Source organism: Hippocampus comes, unplaced genomic scaffold (assembly GCF_001891065.2).
Source record: "Hippocampus comes isolate QL1 unplaced genomic scaffold, H_comes_QL1_v1.1 scaffold159, whole genome shotgun sequence".
In the NCBI taxonomy this organism is placed as follows: domain Eukaryota; kingdom Metazoa; phylum Chordata; class Actinopteri; order Syngnathiformes; family Syngnathidae; genus Hippocampus; species Hippocampus comes.
The window spans coordinates 1,830,497-1,847,237 of record NW_017805742.1 but is presented as its reverse complement, the minus strand read 5'-3'; the positions used below and the strand labels follow the sequence as shown (position 1 = coordinate 1,847,237).

The window sequence follows — 16,741 nt, the reverse complement described above, 5'->3', positions numbered from 1 at the left end:
ATGGATACATTCCCTATTTACTGCAGCAAAATTATGAAAGGGAGAAAGTAGAAGACAGAAAGTATATCAATATAAGCATATTAAAAATGGACAATAATGAATGAAGAGTGAAAAATAGACAAACCCTTCTCCTTGACTTTTGAAATAAGGTGTGCCATTAAACAGCAGTTTGGTAAGAACCGATTTGAATTTGCTTTGAAATTGTTGGCCTCGATCTCAGCTGTTTTATCCGCTATCATGGCTGCTGATATCTCACCTCCAAGCTTCAATTCCCTTCCTGCTCCTGTGTCAGCACAAATTTAGACTCCCCCCGTGTTAAAAGATGTTGGTAAAAGAAGCTTGAAGGTAAAACAAAAACAAATGTGGCTTTTTGTGTGTATGTGGGTGCACATTGTGTTTAGAATGACGTGCAGATTGGCTTTGGCAAAATGCAGATCAACAGACAGTGGGAGACAAGTCCGCTCTTAATTTTCTCCCATTTTTCAGCCAGGAATGCAACCTCTGCAGCAGTCCTCACGGTGGAGTAACACACGCACAGTGTGGTGATTGGTGAAATAAAAACAATATGGTGCACGTTTCATTGAGAGCTGTGGGACTGAAAGGTATACAAAAGCGTTTGATTTCTTGATTTTTTTCGGTCTGTTGTTTATCTGCATGTCAGATGTGACGTAGTGCTGGTAAATCTATTCTGAATGCCGTTTGGCCACCGACTCGGACGGACCGGGCCGGCCTGAAATAGTGACGGAGGCTCACTGATGGGCACGCCGTAGCGATGATGCCCACCTCTACTGATTTCATAATTACTGGATTTACTGTCCCAATCTTCAAATAATTTGACCCTTGCAGATAAATATCGAAGCCCAATAATAATATCGGAAAGTGCCTCAATAACAGTCCAAAGTCAGTATGCTGTTCAGAGTGGTCGCTTTAGGTTGCTAAGCACGCGTGGTAATGTCGAGACATATTCTCTCCTTCTCGTGTTGATGTATGAATACACACTTCCTCATCATACTGAATGAAAAGGTCTTTCTGAACTTTTGGCTGGGACTTTATGCCACAGGTATGGCTATATTTGCTGTCATTTCTTGGAAATAAAACCCAAAACAACAAACATAGATTTTATTGCACATTTTGCTTTATTCTACTGATACTTTGGAGACAGTAAACTACAAATGAGCCCAAAGTTCTTGCATAGCTGTCTGTGGGTTTCACTCCTCATCGAGTCCTTTCTGTAATAAAGAATAGGCAAAGTGACACGATTTAGTGACAGACAACAAAACTAACACCACTCTAACCCCCCATCAAAAATAAATACATACATACATTCTAGTGACGGAAGCAGGAGAAAAGTTGACCGGGCCCATGACTCACAGCGGACCTACAAATTCCTTTCATCTGTTTTCTACTTTGTCCTCATTTGTGTCACAGGTGAGCCGCAGCTTATCCCATGTGACTGCGAAAGGCCCGGACTGCTTGCCAGCCAATCACGGGCCATTACAAACCTGTCACAATCCCGTTCACAGCTCTGGGCAGTTTAGAGTCTTTAGTGAACCCAACCTTCGGGTTGTTGGAATATAGATTGGAAGCCAGAGTACCCACACGCGGTGGGAAACATGCAAACTTCACATAGGAATGCCAAATGCGAGTTCAGAACCCCGTCCCTAAGAACTGTGAGGCAGATATGTTCGCCATTGTCCAACGTACTGCTCACCCTCACAAATAGTATTTCTTGCGGTATTCAAGTGGTGGGCCCAAATCCCAGCTAGCACCCCAAATAATGTTCCTTGCACTGTCTTTTGGGATGAGCTAATGGTTTGCGTGACACTGTCGGACTTTTATGACAGAATGTAAGCAAAACCCAGATGGTTGACACTTTGCATTTGAAGTGATCGAAACAAACCCAAAACAAAACATGCCTTTAGTTTCGTCAATCTCACTTTTGTGAAGACAGATGTCCATTACTTGTCATGTTTATGTAACATCGTCAAGGCGACATTTACCTTGGCGCCAACATCACGGCTTTTAGCCCGCATCTTGTTGACCTGAGATTCAGCAATGTCGGCTCTCTCTTCAGCCTCATCGAGCTCATGCTGCAGTTTACGGAACTTGCTCATATGAGTGTTGGCCTGCTCTTCCTACAGGAATGCACACAACACAAAATTATATCGTTGAAATGTTTAATGAGATTGGTGTTCATGAGTGAAGGCTTCCTGGCCCACACTTGGAAAACAACTCACAGCCTCCTCAGTGGATCGCTTGTATGCTTTGACCTTCAGTTGCAGTTTGTCAACCAGATCCTGGAGACGCACCACATTCTTGCGATCTTCCTCAGTCTGCAGGTCAGACACACAAGTTCAGTGGAAATATTCTCTCAGCTCCTTCGTTTGAACAGAATAAGACATTGAAAGCTGTTTCTGGCCATACCGCAGTAATGGAATAAATTTGAATGGTGACGAAATGGACAATGTATAAAGAGGCGTACATTTTTATTGATGATATTTCTGCAACCTGAAAAAGAGAAATCCCACCTGATAGGTGAGTTCCTTGATGCGTCTTTCATACTTGCGCATTCCCTTGATTGCTTCGCTGCTCTTCTTTTGCTCAGACTCCACCTCATTTTCAAGTTCTCTCACCTGAAAGAAACCCCACCACCATTTTAGCCCTTTAACTGGTAACTTGGTGAGTTAAGATGCATAAGTTCTTAGTGTGCTTTGCAACTCGGCCACTTTTGCCTTTGATGCGAGGACTGAATGGCAATTTCAATGGTTTATTCCCGTTGAGGTGGATGAATTTAACACTTACCCTGGCCTCGAGCTTCTGCACTTGCTTCCTCCCCCCCTTCATTGCAATTTGTTCAGCTTCATCCAGACGATGCTGCAGGTCTTTGATGGTTTGCTCCATGTTCTTCTTCATACGCTCCAGGTGGGCGCTAGTGTCCTGCTCTTTCTTCAGCTCCTCCGCCATCATGGCGGCATCTGTGATGGCCTTCTTGGCCTTCTCCTCCGCGTTCCTGCATTCCTGCACCGCTTCTTCGACTTCATTCTGAAGCTGGGAGGCGTCAGCTTCCAGTTTCTTCTTCTGATTGATCAGACCGGTGTTCTGCGTATTGTTTGAGTGAGATGTGAGATTTCAAAAAGTAAAACAAGTGCTGCCGTAGAAAGCCACCCGTTAACAATAATAGTCTGTTACCTGCGAGTGCAGTAGCTGCACCCTCTCGCTAACATCGAGCAGCTCTTGCTCAGCAAGTTTGCGACTCCTTTCGGTTTGCTCGAGAGCGGCCCTCAGTTCTTCCAGTTCCGCTTGAATGAGGTTGTTCCGCCTCTCCACCATGGCGATGTTCTCTTTGAGATCGTCGTTGGCACGGAGAGACTCATCCAGTTGAATTTGGCAGTCCTTGATGGGATGACAGCAATCATCATGACTCTAGTAATCGTCCGGATGTTTTGCTCCAAAAATGCAGTACTCCAAGATCACCTTGAGATGTGCGTGAACAGATTTGAGTTGCTTCTGGGCCTCAGCCGCCTGCCTGTTGGCCTGACTGAGCTGAATCTCCATCTCGTTGAGGTCTCCCTCCATCTTCTTCTTCAAACGAAGGGCCTCGTTCCTGCTCCGACACTCGGCTTCCAGAGAACTCTGCAGGGTTTCAATGGTCCTCTGCATGTTCCTCTTGCACTGCTCCATCTCCTCGTCTTTCTCGGCCAGTTTCCGTTCAATGTCAGCTTTGATCTGGCTGAACTCAAGCTGGGCTCTCAGAATCTTACCCTCCTCATGCTCCAAGGAAGCCTGGCAGACAAAAGGATCCCGTGAATTGCTGTGAACAAATGACGCCCATGCGGAAATTTGTTTTTCACTGTAACATTTCCGAACCTCTGCTTCCTCGAGAGCAGACTGGATCTCACTCTTCTCCTGTTCCAACTGCTTTCTTAATTTCTCCAGCTCATGAATACTCTTTCCACTCTCACCAAGTTGCTCAGTGAGATCGGAAATCTCCTCTGTAAAACATCACGAGGGATAGAGATGTACAATTTCCGTTGAAGCCTTTTAATAAAACTGTCATGAACGCATCAGCAGTAGAGCATACCCTGTAAATTCTTGTTTTCTCTTTTCATGGTCTCCAGATGATCCAGAGACTCCTCATAAGAGTTCTTCAACTTGAATAGCTCGGTGCTCAGAGTTCTGGCTTCCTTCTGGGAGCCCTCCAGCTCACACTGAGACTCCTCATACTTCTGTTTCCACTCAGACAAGACCTACCAGGAAAGAAAAAGGCACAGTGAATCGAGATTTGAGAATCTGGTGAACATACAGAAAGGTATTGAGCCACATACTCTTGTATAATGGGCTGCTACTGTTGTACAGAGGCTTGGCATGTATTGACTGACCATGGACTTCGCTGCTTTCTGGTTTCGCAGCCATTCTGGCATTTAAAAATATTGTATTTGTGGTGTTCAAGATTTTCAAAATGTTATTTCCCAGGTCCGATTTGAAAAACTATGCAGACCTCAACTTCATTTTCATGCTTTGATGGCCTGTCGAAGAATTTAATGCAAAGAATCTTAACCTTCTTTTCGCCCTCATCAAGTCATCGATGTTGGGGGCATTAAATCGCCAAATGTTGTCATCCCACGAATGGGCCTCTGAGTGAATCAACTCTCTTAACCCATCTAACTGCCATGTAAACAACGCTTGATTAAATTTTGCAGAACTTCGACAAGTGTCACTTGCATATGCACACTTCACCTTGTCAAAGTTTCTTTGCTTCTTGTCCAGAGCAGCGGCAGCGGCGTTGGACCTCTCCACGTCCACCATGAGGTCTTCGATCTCATTCTGCAGTCTGTGTTTGGTCTTCTCCAGAGAGGAACATTTAGCATTCGTTGCTTCCACAGCCTCCTCGGCATCCTGCAGACGCTGAGCCAGCTTCTTCCTTTGGAAACCATCATTTAAATCTTTGAATGTTCCCCTATCGTTACGTTATTTCACGCAAAACGACTTAATGAGTGGCTGCTCATTTATCCAACAAACAAACATTTTGTTCGTCTTACATTTTAGCCGGAACATAACACAAACAAAAAGCTGATCTGCCAGACACAGTGAAGTCACGGTGAAATGATGGGAGACACATTTTAGCCAAGGTGGGTAATCAAACTCTTACTTGGCCTCTTCCAGCTCTTCGGTCCTCTGGATGGCATCGGTTTCATACTTGGTCCTCCACTGAGCCACCTCCGAGTTGGCCTTGGACATGCCGCGCTGCAGTTCGGCCTTGGCCTCCTGCTCCTCCTCGTACTGCTCTCTGAGCAGGTCGCAGTCGTGGCGAGAGGACTGCACAGCGTGGGCTAATGCGTTCTTGGCCTGTCAGGAAAATGTCACGTATATGAAGCACAATATTTGTCTACTAAACTGCCAATTTGGCAGCACCCGCCTCATAGCAAAGTCCTTACTTTGGTCTCCTCCTCCAGTTGTCGTTTGAGGTCTTCAATTTGTTGAGTGTAGGACATTTTTCCCCTGGTGAGTTGCGACACCAGAGACTCCTTCTCCTCAAGTTGCCTCGAGAGCTCGCCTAGCATTTTGGCCACATGTTCCATTAATGTCTGAACTTCGTTGTGGTGAACGAATTTCAAATAAAGCAATACATTAGATACCATTTTCAGTTTGAAGCTTTGCTTTCTGCATGTTGAAATCATTGATGCAACGTTGGGCCTCTTCAAACTTGGTCTTGTATTCATTCATCTGATCTTCTACAGTTCTGCACGTCTTCTCGAGAGTCGTCTGCAATTGGAACATGGCTGTCAGTACGCAAATGCATCCGCATGTGCTGTCTCGGCTGGAAGTCAATCAACTTTGAATTAAAGGTAAATGTTTGGCTCACTTTTGTTTTGACAACGTGTTCCATGTTGGAGACGACGTCGTCCAGTTCCAGCCTGAGTTCGCTCTTCTCCTTCTCCAGTTTCTGCTTGACTCTTTGCAAGTTGTCAATCTGCTCCCCCAGGTCAGCAACGCTGTCGGCTTGTTTCTTTCTCAGCGTGGCCGCGGTGGCTTCGTGCTGCAGGGTGGCCTCTTCCAGGTCCCTGCGGAGTTTCTGGAACTCGGCCTCCCTCTTCTTGTTCATCTCGATCTGGGCCGATGTTGCTCCGCCGGCCTCCTCCAGCCTCTCGCTGATCTCCTCCAGCTCCCTGGCCAAGTCCGCTCTCTGCTTTTCCACCTTGGCCCGGGCGGCTCGCTCTGCCTCCAGCTCTTCCTCCAACTCCTCGATGCGGGCCTGAGCAGACACCGCTGGTTAGTCACTGCTGTTTGGGAAAACTACACATTTCAAACCATTTCATGGACCTTTTTTTTTTACCTGAAGCTCTTTCAATTTCTTTTGAAGCTGAATCGCAATTGCCTGCTCATCCTCGATTCTATTTGTGAGCTGGTTGACTTCAAAGTCCTTCCTGGAATGAAATATTTTCGAATATATAAGAAATATATTTTTTTACCCAAGCGAGATTTTACCTTGGTTGTATATTTCGTGAAAGAAATTTCTGGTATTTACTTTTTGAGCTGCTCTTCCAGTTGTTGCTTGTCATTCTCCAGATCCATTAGGCTCTCCTGGGTCAACTTTAAGTCTCCCTCCAGCTTCCTCTTTGCTCTCTCAAGATCCATTCGAATCTTCTTCTCTTGTTCAAGGGACCCTTCAAGCTGCAATAAAAAAAAAAATGCATTCCAAAACCTCGAGCTTCGAGGTGCCTCGAGCAGTGACATAGTTTTCAAATAAATAATACGGAAAGACATACGTCATCCACTTGCTGCTCGAGTTTTGACTTGGCCTTGGTCAGAGTGTTGACTTTGTCTTCCTCACTCTGAAGGTCATCCAGCGTTTGCTGATGAGCTTCTTGCAAGGCCTTCTTCTCCTTGGTCAGCTTGGCAATGACTTCATCTAAAGCTGCCATTTCTTCGACCAGGTTCTTGACCTGGAATCATCGTGACAATTCATCAGGAAGTTTGGTGTTCATTCCTATTCATGAACGTGGACACAACAGGACGCAAGCAGTCGTCACACCTTGTTCTCAGTGGCATGCTTCTCCTTCTCCACTTTAGCGAGAGTTAACTCCAAGTCGTCAATGTCCTTCTTCAGCTCAGAGCACTCGTCCTCCAGCTTCCTCTTCTTTGCTGTTAGTTCAGCATTCATCTCCTCCTCATCCTCCAGTCGTTCAGATAACTCTTTGGCTTTTGCTTCCATCTGGATTTTGTGTTTGATCAACCCCTCGCATCTTTCTTCAGCATCAGCCAGGTTATCTTGCTCCTAAATTGCAAACACAATGTTAGAACTGATGATACTACCCAGGTTAAATGAAAAAAAAGTGCTGAAAAGGTGAACAATGACATCATTAAACTTACAGCCTGGACTTGGAGCTGCAGGTCATTTTTTTCTTGGAGAAGAGAGACCATTTTTTCCTCCAGTTCCTTCCTGCGAGATTCTGACTTTGCGTAAGCTTCTTTCAACTTGAGGAATTCTTCCTTCATGTTGGCCATTTCTTTTTCTGCCTCCGCAGATCTCAAAAGAGGTTTGATCTTGAAGAATAGTTTCATCCAAGGCCAATTCTTAACCCCCATGAAGGCACGGATGTTCCACTGGATTACCAATAACGCATCCCTGTCAAATGTCATCCATTGCTTTAACCGTTTGTTCAAAAATATGCAGGAATATTAAAAGAATGTCAAACGGTGGTCGTTTGGCCTGAAAATGCTGTCGGTCTCATTGCTCTCACCTCCTCTCAACAATCTTCTGGAATTCTATTCTTGCCAGGAGACCTCTTGATCTTGACTGGATTCCGGTTATGATGAGAGACAAACGGTCATCCCTCATCTCCTCAAGTTGCCCGAGGAGACCAGCCTTGAAGAACACCTTTTGGACATTGTACACGCTGTTATTATCTTCTACCTTTTTGGATGCGCTTGGAAATGAAATCATCCTTCTCCAGGAGTTCATCCCAATTTCCAGAAATTGTTTGGTGTCATGGTGCTGTAATAACTTGCCCTTATTATTTCAAAAGTTAATAAAAAATCGGAATTATTTTTTTCATATTCTCATCAATTAATCGTGAAACCACCGCATTGTGTTGTGACTGCCTTCACTCAGACATGAGCTAAATTTCATGCTCAAGAGTTGAATTATTATTTTTTAATCATGTGCACAGATTGAGAATTCAAAAAGTACATCCCGTAATCCTCTCAGTTTAGATGCGTCCCTTTACAACTTACCTTTGTGTGTCCAAACTTGTATTGATTGTGGTCGATGTCCAAGGACCCAAGAAGTTTTTCTGCGCCCTTTTTACTGTCGATAAACTGACCCTCAGGTATAGCAGCGGGATTCAGAATGCGATATCTGAAAATGGATGGATGAAATATTTCAAAGTCAAATCCCAACGAATTTACATGATTGGGTTGTGGGGGGGGGGGGGGGGGGGGGGGGGAGAATGATTTAGATGTGCCACCTCTGTTTGAAATCTCCGTAGAGGATCCTGTTGGGGAAGCCCTTTCTGCAGATCCGGATGCCTTCCAGCACGCCGTTACAGCGCAGCTGGTGCATCACCAGCGGGTTTTCCATGGCTCCAGGAGTCTTGGTCTCGTTGGGGATGATGCAGCGCACAAAGTGGGGGTGAGTAGACCTCAGGTTGGTCATCAGCTTGTTCAGATTCTCCTGTGAAAGTAATAATACTGTGTTTACAGAAAATCTGGGTGATAACGCTGATCTTTTTTTTTTTTTTTTTTTTTTTAAATAGAATAAAAAAATCTTGTGCCTATACTGACCCTGTGCAAGGCTGACACAGTTTGGAAGGATGAACCCTTCTTCTTGCCCCCTTTGCCCTTTCCAGCATCTGTGAGTTAACAAGTACAGAATTTAAGTACAAATCATTTATTGCGACACAACCGGGGGCGATGGATTGGGGTATGTACAGTGTTCACACTGTGTGCATTTAGTTCATTCTTACCAGAATCTGCTCCAGCGTAATTTGCAAAGAGTAATGCCAATAGTTTGAGATTCGACTTCTGGTAAAGTCCAACGACGGTCTCGTTCAGGGGATCCTTGTTCTTCACCAGCCAGTTGTTGATGTTGTAATCAACAGTCCCGGCGTAGTGCATCAAGGCAAAATGGGCCTCCGGTTTCCCTTTGACGATTCTGGGCTTCTGGAAGTTGCCAGATTTTCCCAAGTGGTTGTCGTAGAGCTTCGCTTTAAAGGTGGCGTCGCTGGCTTTGGGGAACATGCACTCCTCCTCAAGGATGGACATGATGCCCATGGGCTGAGGGGGAGGGAGCATTAGATTGGAGTTTTGTGCGTCTGATCAGTCGCATCCACTCCCAAAAAGCATCTCTCACCTTTTCAATCAGGTCAATGCAGGCCTGCAAGTCCATGCCAAAGTCGATGAAAGTCCATTCGATGCCCTCCTTCTTGTACTCCTCCTGCTCCAGCACAAACATGTGATGGTTGAAAAACTGTTGCAGTTTTTCATTGGTGAAGTTGATGCACAGCTGCTCGAAGGTGTTGAACTGAAACGGAAAGCGGATCGACGTGAATTTCCTCACCCACGTCTTCAATGTGTTCATCGAACACAAACTGAATGTCATCTTGTCTCGAGCACTACCAGACAGAGCTCACATCAAAGATCTCAAATCCAGCAATATCCAGAACTCCAATGAAGTACTGGCGAGGTTGCTTGGTGTCCAGAGATTGGTTAATACGGACCACCATCCACAGAAACATCTTCTCATACACTGACTTAGACAGTGCACCGACCGCATAGTAGACCTAGAAAAGGAAACAAGAGCCGAATACACTTTTACTCGTCATTGTCATGCTTTGCAGCATATCGAGCAATGGATAAATGTATAGTGTGCTGTCCCAATGCTGCTGATGTTGTGATTTCGTCTCACTGGGCCATAGAGTAGTAGTAGACTCTTGTGCTTTGCAACATCATCAACAGTCATACTACTTTGTAACATTTACCTGCTGAACATTTTGTCCCTTGGTGACCCACTCATTTCCCACTTTCACTCTTGGATGACAGAGACCTTTGATGAGGTCTGCTGAGTTCATGCCCATCAGATAAGCAACTTTGTCAGCATCTGAGTAATTGAGAGTATGGGTGGGGGAAAAAAAATCAATCAATTTTTTTCTTTGAATCTAAATGGACATGTTTTGGAAATGCAGAGTCCATCTTACCTTCGGTGCCATCGGCCTCTGCCTGCTCCTCACGCTGCTTGTTCTTGAACTTCATGTTGCCGTAGTGCATGACGGCACCTGTCAGTTTGTAAATGCCATTCTTCTCCTCTTGGGTGAAGCCCAGCACATCAAAGGCATCCTGAGTTCAATGTACAGATGATGTTTCACTGTCAGCAAATTTATGCCTCATGATCAAAGTGTTTTTTTTGGGGGGGGGGGGCACTATATCGAAAAAGACTAATGCTGTAGTGATACCACAAAGTTGCGGTAGGATTTAAAAAAAAAAAAGCTTAAAACGACTTTACTATTAGCCTGACTACCGTGAATTGTTGTTGTGACTCTTACAGCACGTCTCTTATTTCACAAGCCAGATATTTGATTTCCTCACATCAGTGGCCATCAGCTCCTCAGCATCATTGATGGAGGCGACAGTTGTTTCTCCTTGGGAGATGAACGCGTAATCGTAGGGGTTGTTGGTGATGAGCAGCATCTCTGAAAGAGTCAAGCACAAATGTGACTTTTTGCATCAGACGTAACAAAACAAGCCTGAGTCAGTGATCTGAATGTCTTTTTTTAAATGTATTTATTTACCCAAAAGCTCAGGTTTCTTCTGCGAGAGAATCTGATAGAAGATGTGGTAGTCTCTTTCAGCCTTAAGTTGAAAGGTGACACGGGACTTCTCCAATAGATCTATTGACGTGTATTGAAAAGGATGGTGGTCAGATAAATACTGTCAATGCCCAGCTCTTGCCATCACATGTATGAAATGTTACCGACATGTCTCAATATCAGCCGATGCAAGCTTTCCGCTGGCAGCAAAGTGAATTCGGATGAATTTGCCCTGGTTGAAAAGAAAAACAACAACAAATGAGTGCAAATCACTCATACAAACTTTTTGTATGAATGAAACTTACAAATCTGGAAGAATTGTCATTTCTGATGGTCTTGGCATTTCCGAAGGCTTCTAAAGCTGGGTTAGCTTGGATGATTTGATCTTCCAAGGTACCCTGAAAAAAAATCAAATGCAAGACTTGAGGTTGTCGATTCATCATTTCGCAAGATCATGATTGACACCTTTTTCTCCGAGCCTCCGTCTTTCTTCCCACTGCCAGCTGCAATGCTGGCAAAATACTGGATGACTCTCTTGGTGTTGACTGTTTTCCCGGCACCAGATTCTCCACTGTGGAACAAAATTGATTTGCTTGGAAACAGACACTGAAAGCGCAGTTCGGGGTTGTCGTCGATCAACCACATTCGGTCGGTAAATATAGGCAGGTCAAATGTGTCAAGACACTGACATTTAATCGCCAATTTTGGCTTGAATCCCGTCTTCCAACTGACTAAAAAAGAATATCAGGAATGCTCACGTTGAAATGCTCAATCATCGGTGAAATTCAGGCATCGTTCCGTTAACAAAACATTCCAAAAACAAAAGAAGACTAGAATTCAACTCACGTGATGAGAATTGACTGATTTTCTCTGTCTGGAAAAGAAATAGAAGAGAGACTCAAGAACCGTATCTACTATTTTAACGTGAGAGCACATGGTCTTATCTCGCTAGATTTACCAGTTAGCATGTACTGGTAGGCGTTGTCAGAGATGGAGAAGATGTGGGGAGGAGCTTCGCTCCTCTTCTTTCCCCTGTAGGCAACAACCACCTCTTGGTTGTAGACCGGCAGCCACTTGTAGGGATTGACCGTGACGCAGAACAGCCCCGAGTAGGTCTGGCAAAGACGGAAAAAAGATGCTTGAGATCATTGGCACTTGAACTCTGCTTCCTGTAAAATTGCAAGTCGCCATCATTCACAGTTTGGAAAGACCTTGACTCACATAGATCATCCATGCCGCGTAACGCTCTTTGAGGTTGAACAGCACCGCGGGCTCGTGAAGGAACGTGAACATGGCCATGTCTTCAATTTTATCAAACTTTGGCGGGTTCTGAGGGTGCACGTCACAATCCTTCACGGTCACCGTCTGTACAAAGAGAAAATACCATTAAGCATGCCCTCGTACGATGGCCGTCGCTGTACTTCTGGCTCGCTATTGTCGCAACAGCTTGTACACGTCGGTTTGCAACTTTATTTCGCGAGTGTGTTTTCCTTGTTGAGTGTACAAGTCATGCACATCGACATGATTAAGGTGAGACGCTCCTTGTCTGGAAGCAATTATTGGACTATGTTTTCATGCGTTTTGAAGAAATGCTTTATTGAGAGTGGAGACTATGTCGAAGTAGACTCACTAAACATTAGTGCTCTTGTAGAGTTTGAGAATCTCTATCCGTATGCTGTATGACATACATGTCCACACAAACGTCTGGCAAATGTACGGAATTGGGCAATGTTCTGCGTCCCCGTCTTTTCATGTTCTGTAGATCACCGAATAGGTTGCTTTCTGCACTTCTGGTGAGGAAGCATCACTGACCTTCCCCTTTGCAGTTTGAGCGGTGACTTTGTCCCCGTCACGGCTGGTGATGGACGCCTTCACAAACTCCTCGTCAGTGTCAGGAACAAAGCATTCTTTCTTCATGTCAAATTGACGAGTCTGAGCCTCCAGACGCTCCTTATCCGATTTCCTCAGGTAGGGGGCCGCTGCCCCAAACTCTTTCATGGCGGCGTCACCCATTTCGAAGCTTGAAAGCAAAATATACAGTTGAGCATTCCCGAGAAATGTCGGACAAAGATTCAGTCTTACCTTAGAATTCCCTACAGAGGAGACTGAGGTGTAACGGCCCTGTGTGGAGAAAGACAACGCTGGAAGTGACTGGCAGTGACCACCATGACAGTCCAATGTTGCGCACACCTTACCTTGTGATAGAACGGTGACCTATTGTGGGTTTCGCAATCAGTTCCCTTTTTAAAGGAAGCCCCTCCGCCATATATGGAGGATGCTTGTTAGAAGCAAGAATGCCATTGTGTCAGAGTTGGGTTGGTCAGTTTGAGGCTCAGTGAAGGAGGGGTTAGTGATTGACAGAGAGCGATATAGAAATCGGCGGGTCAGAGTCTTATCAGTGATGGGGTCTCCTGACCAGGCCATATTAGGAGCTCATTGCAGGGCGGTGATTAATCCGAGGTATCCTTAAGCAGCCAGGGAAACACGACTCGATCCGTAAATAGACCCCGGGGGAGGAATTCTTTTGTCGTCATCCCAACAAGCAACTACTGCCGGGGAACAATGGATGTTGGGTAGAATCAAGCATCCTCAAGACTTGTCGACGCGGCGGCGCTATTGTATGATAGTGTTACTTTTCATTTGGAGTAAAGCGGAATCATGTCGGTGCGTCATCAAATGTATAACTGTACTGGTATTCTTTCGGCAACAATGCAGGCCACATGAAGTAACGAGGGCACGTTGGCATGAGGTCCCGTGCGCCGAAGGGGTCTCGGTTACTCAGGCGGCTCGAGTGGCCTCTGTAACATGTTGGGGTGAGTTATCATCGGATCGAAGGGCCGCTGCTGCAATATAAACAGCATGAGACGCTAAGTGGGGAGGTCTAAATAAAGAACGTTGCTTTGTGAGATTATCCAGGCGACAAGTGTGAGGCCACACAGACAAAGATCTTCAGCAGGAGACATGCCTGAGATTCACCGAAAGGCCGTAATGATGGCAAACAACAGCGGGCCGCGCCGGTATGACCGACTCCAACTGTAATGCCAAGGTCACAATAGAGTAGCCGTCTCGCATTCCAAAACTGGTCCCCGACAGCCCTGTTGACGTGGCATTGTGTCTTTGAGGACAAAGATAACTGTGTCAAATGCTCTCTTAAAACCTCGCACTGATTGAGGAGAGCAGCCACAGAGGCTTTGCCCGCATCGAGGATCAACAGCAAGCAGCACACGTTGGCCACACAAATGCCCGTTTCACATAAATACACTGAGAGTGGCAGGTATGTACTGTTCCTCTTCGCATTTTTGTGCTCCAGTCAAAATGCCACTCCCTGACCAAGAGCCTGCGAGAGAGAGAGAGAGAGAGAGAGAGAGAGAGAGAGAGAGAGAGAGAAAGCGCTTCAGCGGGCTCTCCTTCACTCATTTTTTTTGCGTCTATTTTCTTTTTTCTCGACTCAAACCTTGAGAACCGGACATGCGCTTGTGGTTTACTTCATGTACTTACTTGACTGTGTTTAGGAACAGGATGCGCAGCATCGTTGGCTTGGCCGTTCAATTGTGCATGGCAGCGTTTTGAAACCTAAAACTGCAAACACTTGAGAATTGCTCTCTTTGAGCTAAAAATGGAAAGAAACTGTTATTTCTGACGTTCAGGCGGCATCTGTTGCCGCAAGGTGATCGTCTGCATGTGAACGTCTGGATGGATGGATGGATAGATGGAGGGATGGATGTCACTCCGATCTAAACGTGTACTCAAAGTGAACGAAAGGGACTCGGTTGTGGTGAAAACTGGATTGCGTGAGCATGTACAGTACATCGCCTAAGCAACAACGATGGCCCGTTACAGCCTTGTAGTATCTGTACGATGTCAGACTCTAAATTCTCGATCCAATACGGACGCCGATGGTGTTTTTGGATCATTTCACAATTGCCTTGGAATTGTCTTTTGACTTTGAAATAAAAAAACAAAAAACAAAACCAAAACCAAAAACCCCGCCTGCAACAAAACAAAAACTCTCTTACGGTTTATCGAACCATTTTTTTAAACTTGCCCGCATCCTCGACGTGTGCTATAACAGGGATTGGGCAGACAGTCCTAAGCACCGGTGATGACAGTCCATTCAGGGGTTCAGAGATAAAAAGAAGGTCAACAGCCGCTGACAAGCGGGCGGCCCTCTTAGCGACAGCCGGCGTCAGGTTGCCAAATGGAAGCGAGAAATTCTTTGCAGCCGCTAAAGACCAAGTGAAGATATGTCTGATCATAGGTCAAACTTCTTCTCATTTAAGGAGACAACATATGGGACCTTGTTTATGCCCTAACACATTTACAAACGGGGCAACGCGAGAAGCTGCAGGTGCAGCCCGCAAGAAGTGGAGGTGTTCGGTGTAGAGCAGCTGCACGATGCTCATGATGGTGCTTTTTATTTCCTTCACAGTGTTGTTATTGCATTTTCAGTTTTGCTGGCTTCCCTCTCAATGTTTGGACCTTTCATTGTACACCACTTGTGGTTTTGTACGGAAGGTGAGGAGGGTGTCATTTGATGAGAAATAAGGCTCGAAAATCACAATGCCACCGAATGGCATATGACCGACGATTATACACCCCCTAAAGATGTCTCATTTCCGAGGTGTGAAGATTATCTCCTGCTACTTCTTGTGTCAGTGTTCTTCCCTCGGGCCAAGGCACGTAATGCCGTTAATCCTTAACGCATGTTCTTCGCCTCTTTATGGGGACGTGTGAATTTCCTTTCGTTAGCTCTTAAGACACATGATTGTCTCCTCGGGGTATCGAGGACGTGTTTTGTAAGAAGAGAAGACCGACGGCTCCCAGAATTTCAACCCGAGCGCGTCTGGGGCCACCCTTCTCCTGCCTGCGCAATCCAATCATGAGTCAGTCTTAATTTAAAAGGACTCCAACGTGACAGCAGTGTTTACGAGAAAGAAAAAAAAAAAATAACACTCCTAAAATATAAGAAGAGAACGATAGCTTCATCCAAGTCATAACGGTTTAACTTGTTGGTAAAGACACAAGCAAAAAAAACAAACAAACAAATCATTTAAATAATCATCGTATGATTATGAGGAGTAAATGTAGAAACACAAATGCATTCGCTGAAATCCGCCGTCAGAGCCATTTGGAGAAAGGGGCAGACTTTAGCAGGGATTCACTGAGCAGCTGCTGGGGCTTACGTGTGCCTTATTGTTGACCTTGAGGCTCTCGCAGACGGGATTTCATTAACTCTATTTTAAGACCGGGAGATTTGCGCTTCCCCTTACTCAGGCGTCGCGACACCCAAAACTGAGTGAGTGCCGTGTTTTTTTCCATCGGGGTCTTATTTAATGTAACAAAAACCGATCCAACATTTCGACCCTTCTGAAGCAAAACCGAATGCCCCCATGATCCACAACGTAAGTTGCCGTTTGTGAGGCGCAAGACGAGCAATGACCACACATGCCGAGATTGTACAAATTACATCTGACTTGCAGAGCCTGTTGTGCCAACAATTACAGGGGGTCTTTTTTTTTTTTTTTTGCCTTGTGGCCAATTCATTTTTTTTTTCGAAACATTTCAAAACAGTAAATTGTCAAAGACGCAAAGATGAATGGGTTATGTTGTGAATGGTCTATAGGGCACCTCAAAATGAGGGTCCTTGTTATTAAATACACAACTACTAGGGATAGATAGATAGATAAAATTTCTCATTGGTTCAGATACGATCACTTCAAATCTATTCAGCTCTATGTGTGTCTGAAGCTTGATTCATGCTGGAGGACGATATCGGACCGTGATTGAAAATTCACTTTTAAGTGTGCTTTGCAAGGAAAAAAAAAGACTTTATGAGGCTATTTCAACCACCCCAGCTTTGCAGAGTTTTTTTTTGGGGGGGGGGGCATTTCAGAGTAATTGTATTATGTGTAACTTGGCCTAAAAAGACAGCTAGG

The 16,741-nt window shown here is 45.2% G+C and overlaps 1 protein-coding gene across 1 annotated transcript; it reads right to left on the bottom strand.

Moving 5' to 3' along the window:
• Positions 1–1,116: 1,116 nt before the first annotated feature.
• On the bottom strand, positions 1,117–13,112 carry LOC109524132 (myosin-7). Its single transcript, XM_019883753.1, has 39 exons — positions 13,001–13,112; positions 12,888–12,926; positions 12,618–12,825; positions 12,027–12,170; positions 11,764–11,920; positions 11,652–11,679; positions 11,271–11,376; positions 11,111–11,203; positions 10,974–11,037; positions 10,788–10,886; positions 10,585–10,688; positions 10,197–10,335; positions 9,981–10,099; positions 9,633–9,782; positions 9,353–9,523; positions 8,967–9,276; positions 8,785–8,852; positions 8,469–8,674; positions 8,236–8,359; positions 7,743–7,879; positions 7,372–7,627; positions 7,034–7,276; positions 6,768–6,944; positions 6,527–6,672; positions 6,335–6,425; positions 5,864–6,253; positions 5,637–5,763; positions 5,436–5,554; positions 5,150–5,346; positions 4,738–4,921; positions 4,082–4,247; positions 3,868–3,992; positions 3,475–3,783; positions 3,190–3,393; positions 2,803–3,099; positions 2,529–2,633; positions 2,238–2,333; positions 2,001–2,135; positions 1,117–1,229 (listed from the first exon to the last, which is right to left on the bottom strand). Exons 3-39 carry the CDS (start codon positions 12,816–12,818, stop codon positions 1,209–1,211), a joined length of 5,808 nt encoding a protein of 1,935 aa, XP_019739312.1. The 5' UTR covers positions 12,819–12,825; positions 12,888–12,926; positions 13,001–13,112; the 3' UTR covers positions 1,117–1,208.
• Positions 13,113–16,741: the final 3,629 nt, after the last annotated feature.

Bases quoted from the DNA above. Each gene is read 5' to 3' on its own strand.
- LOC109524132 (XM_019883753.1), bottom strand. From the start codon at position 12,818: ATGGGTGACGCCGCCATGAAAGAGTTTGGGGCAGCGGCCCCCTACCTG. The intron at 10,336-10,584 runs GTGAGGAAATCA...CATTGAACTCAG, and splicing joins AGGAGCTGATGGCCACTGAT to GATGCCTTTGATGTGCTGGG. The intron at 6,673-6,767 runs GTATGTCTTTCC...TTTTTATTGCAG, and splicing joins TCGAGCAGCAAGTGGATGAC to CTTGAAGGGTCCCTTGAACA.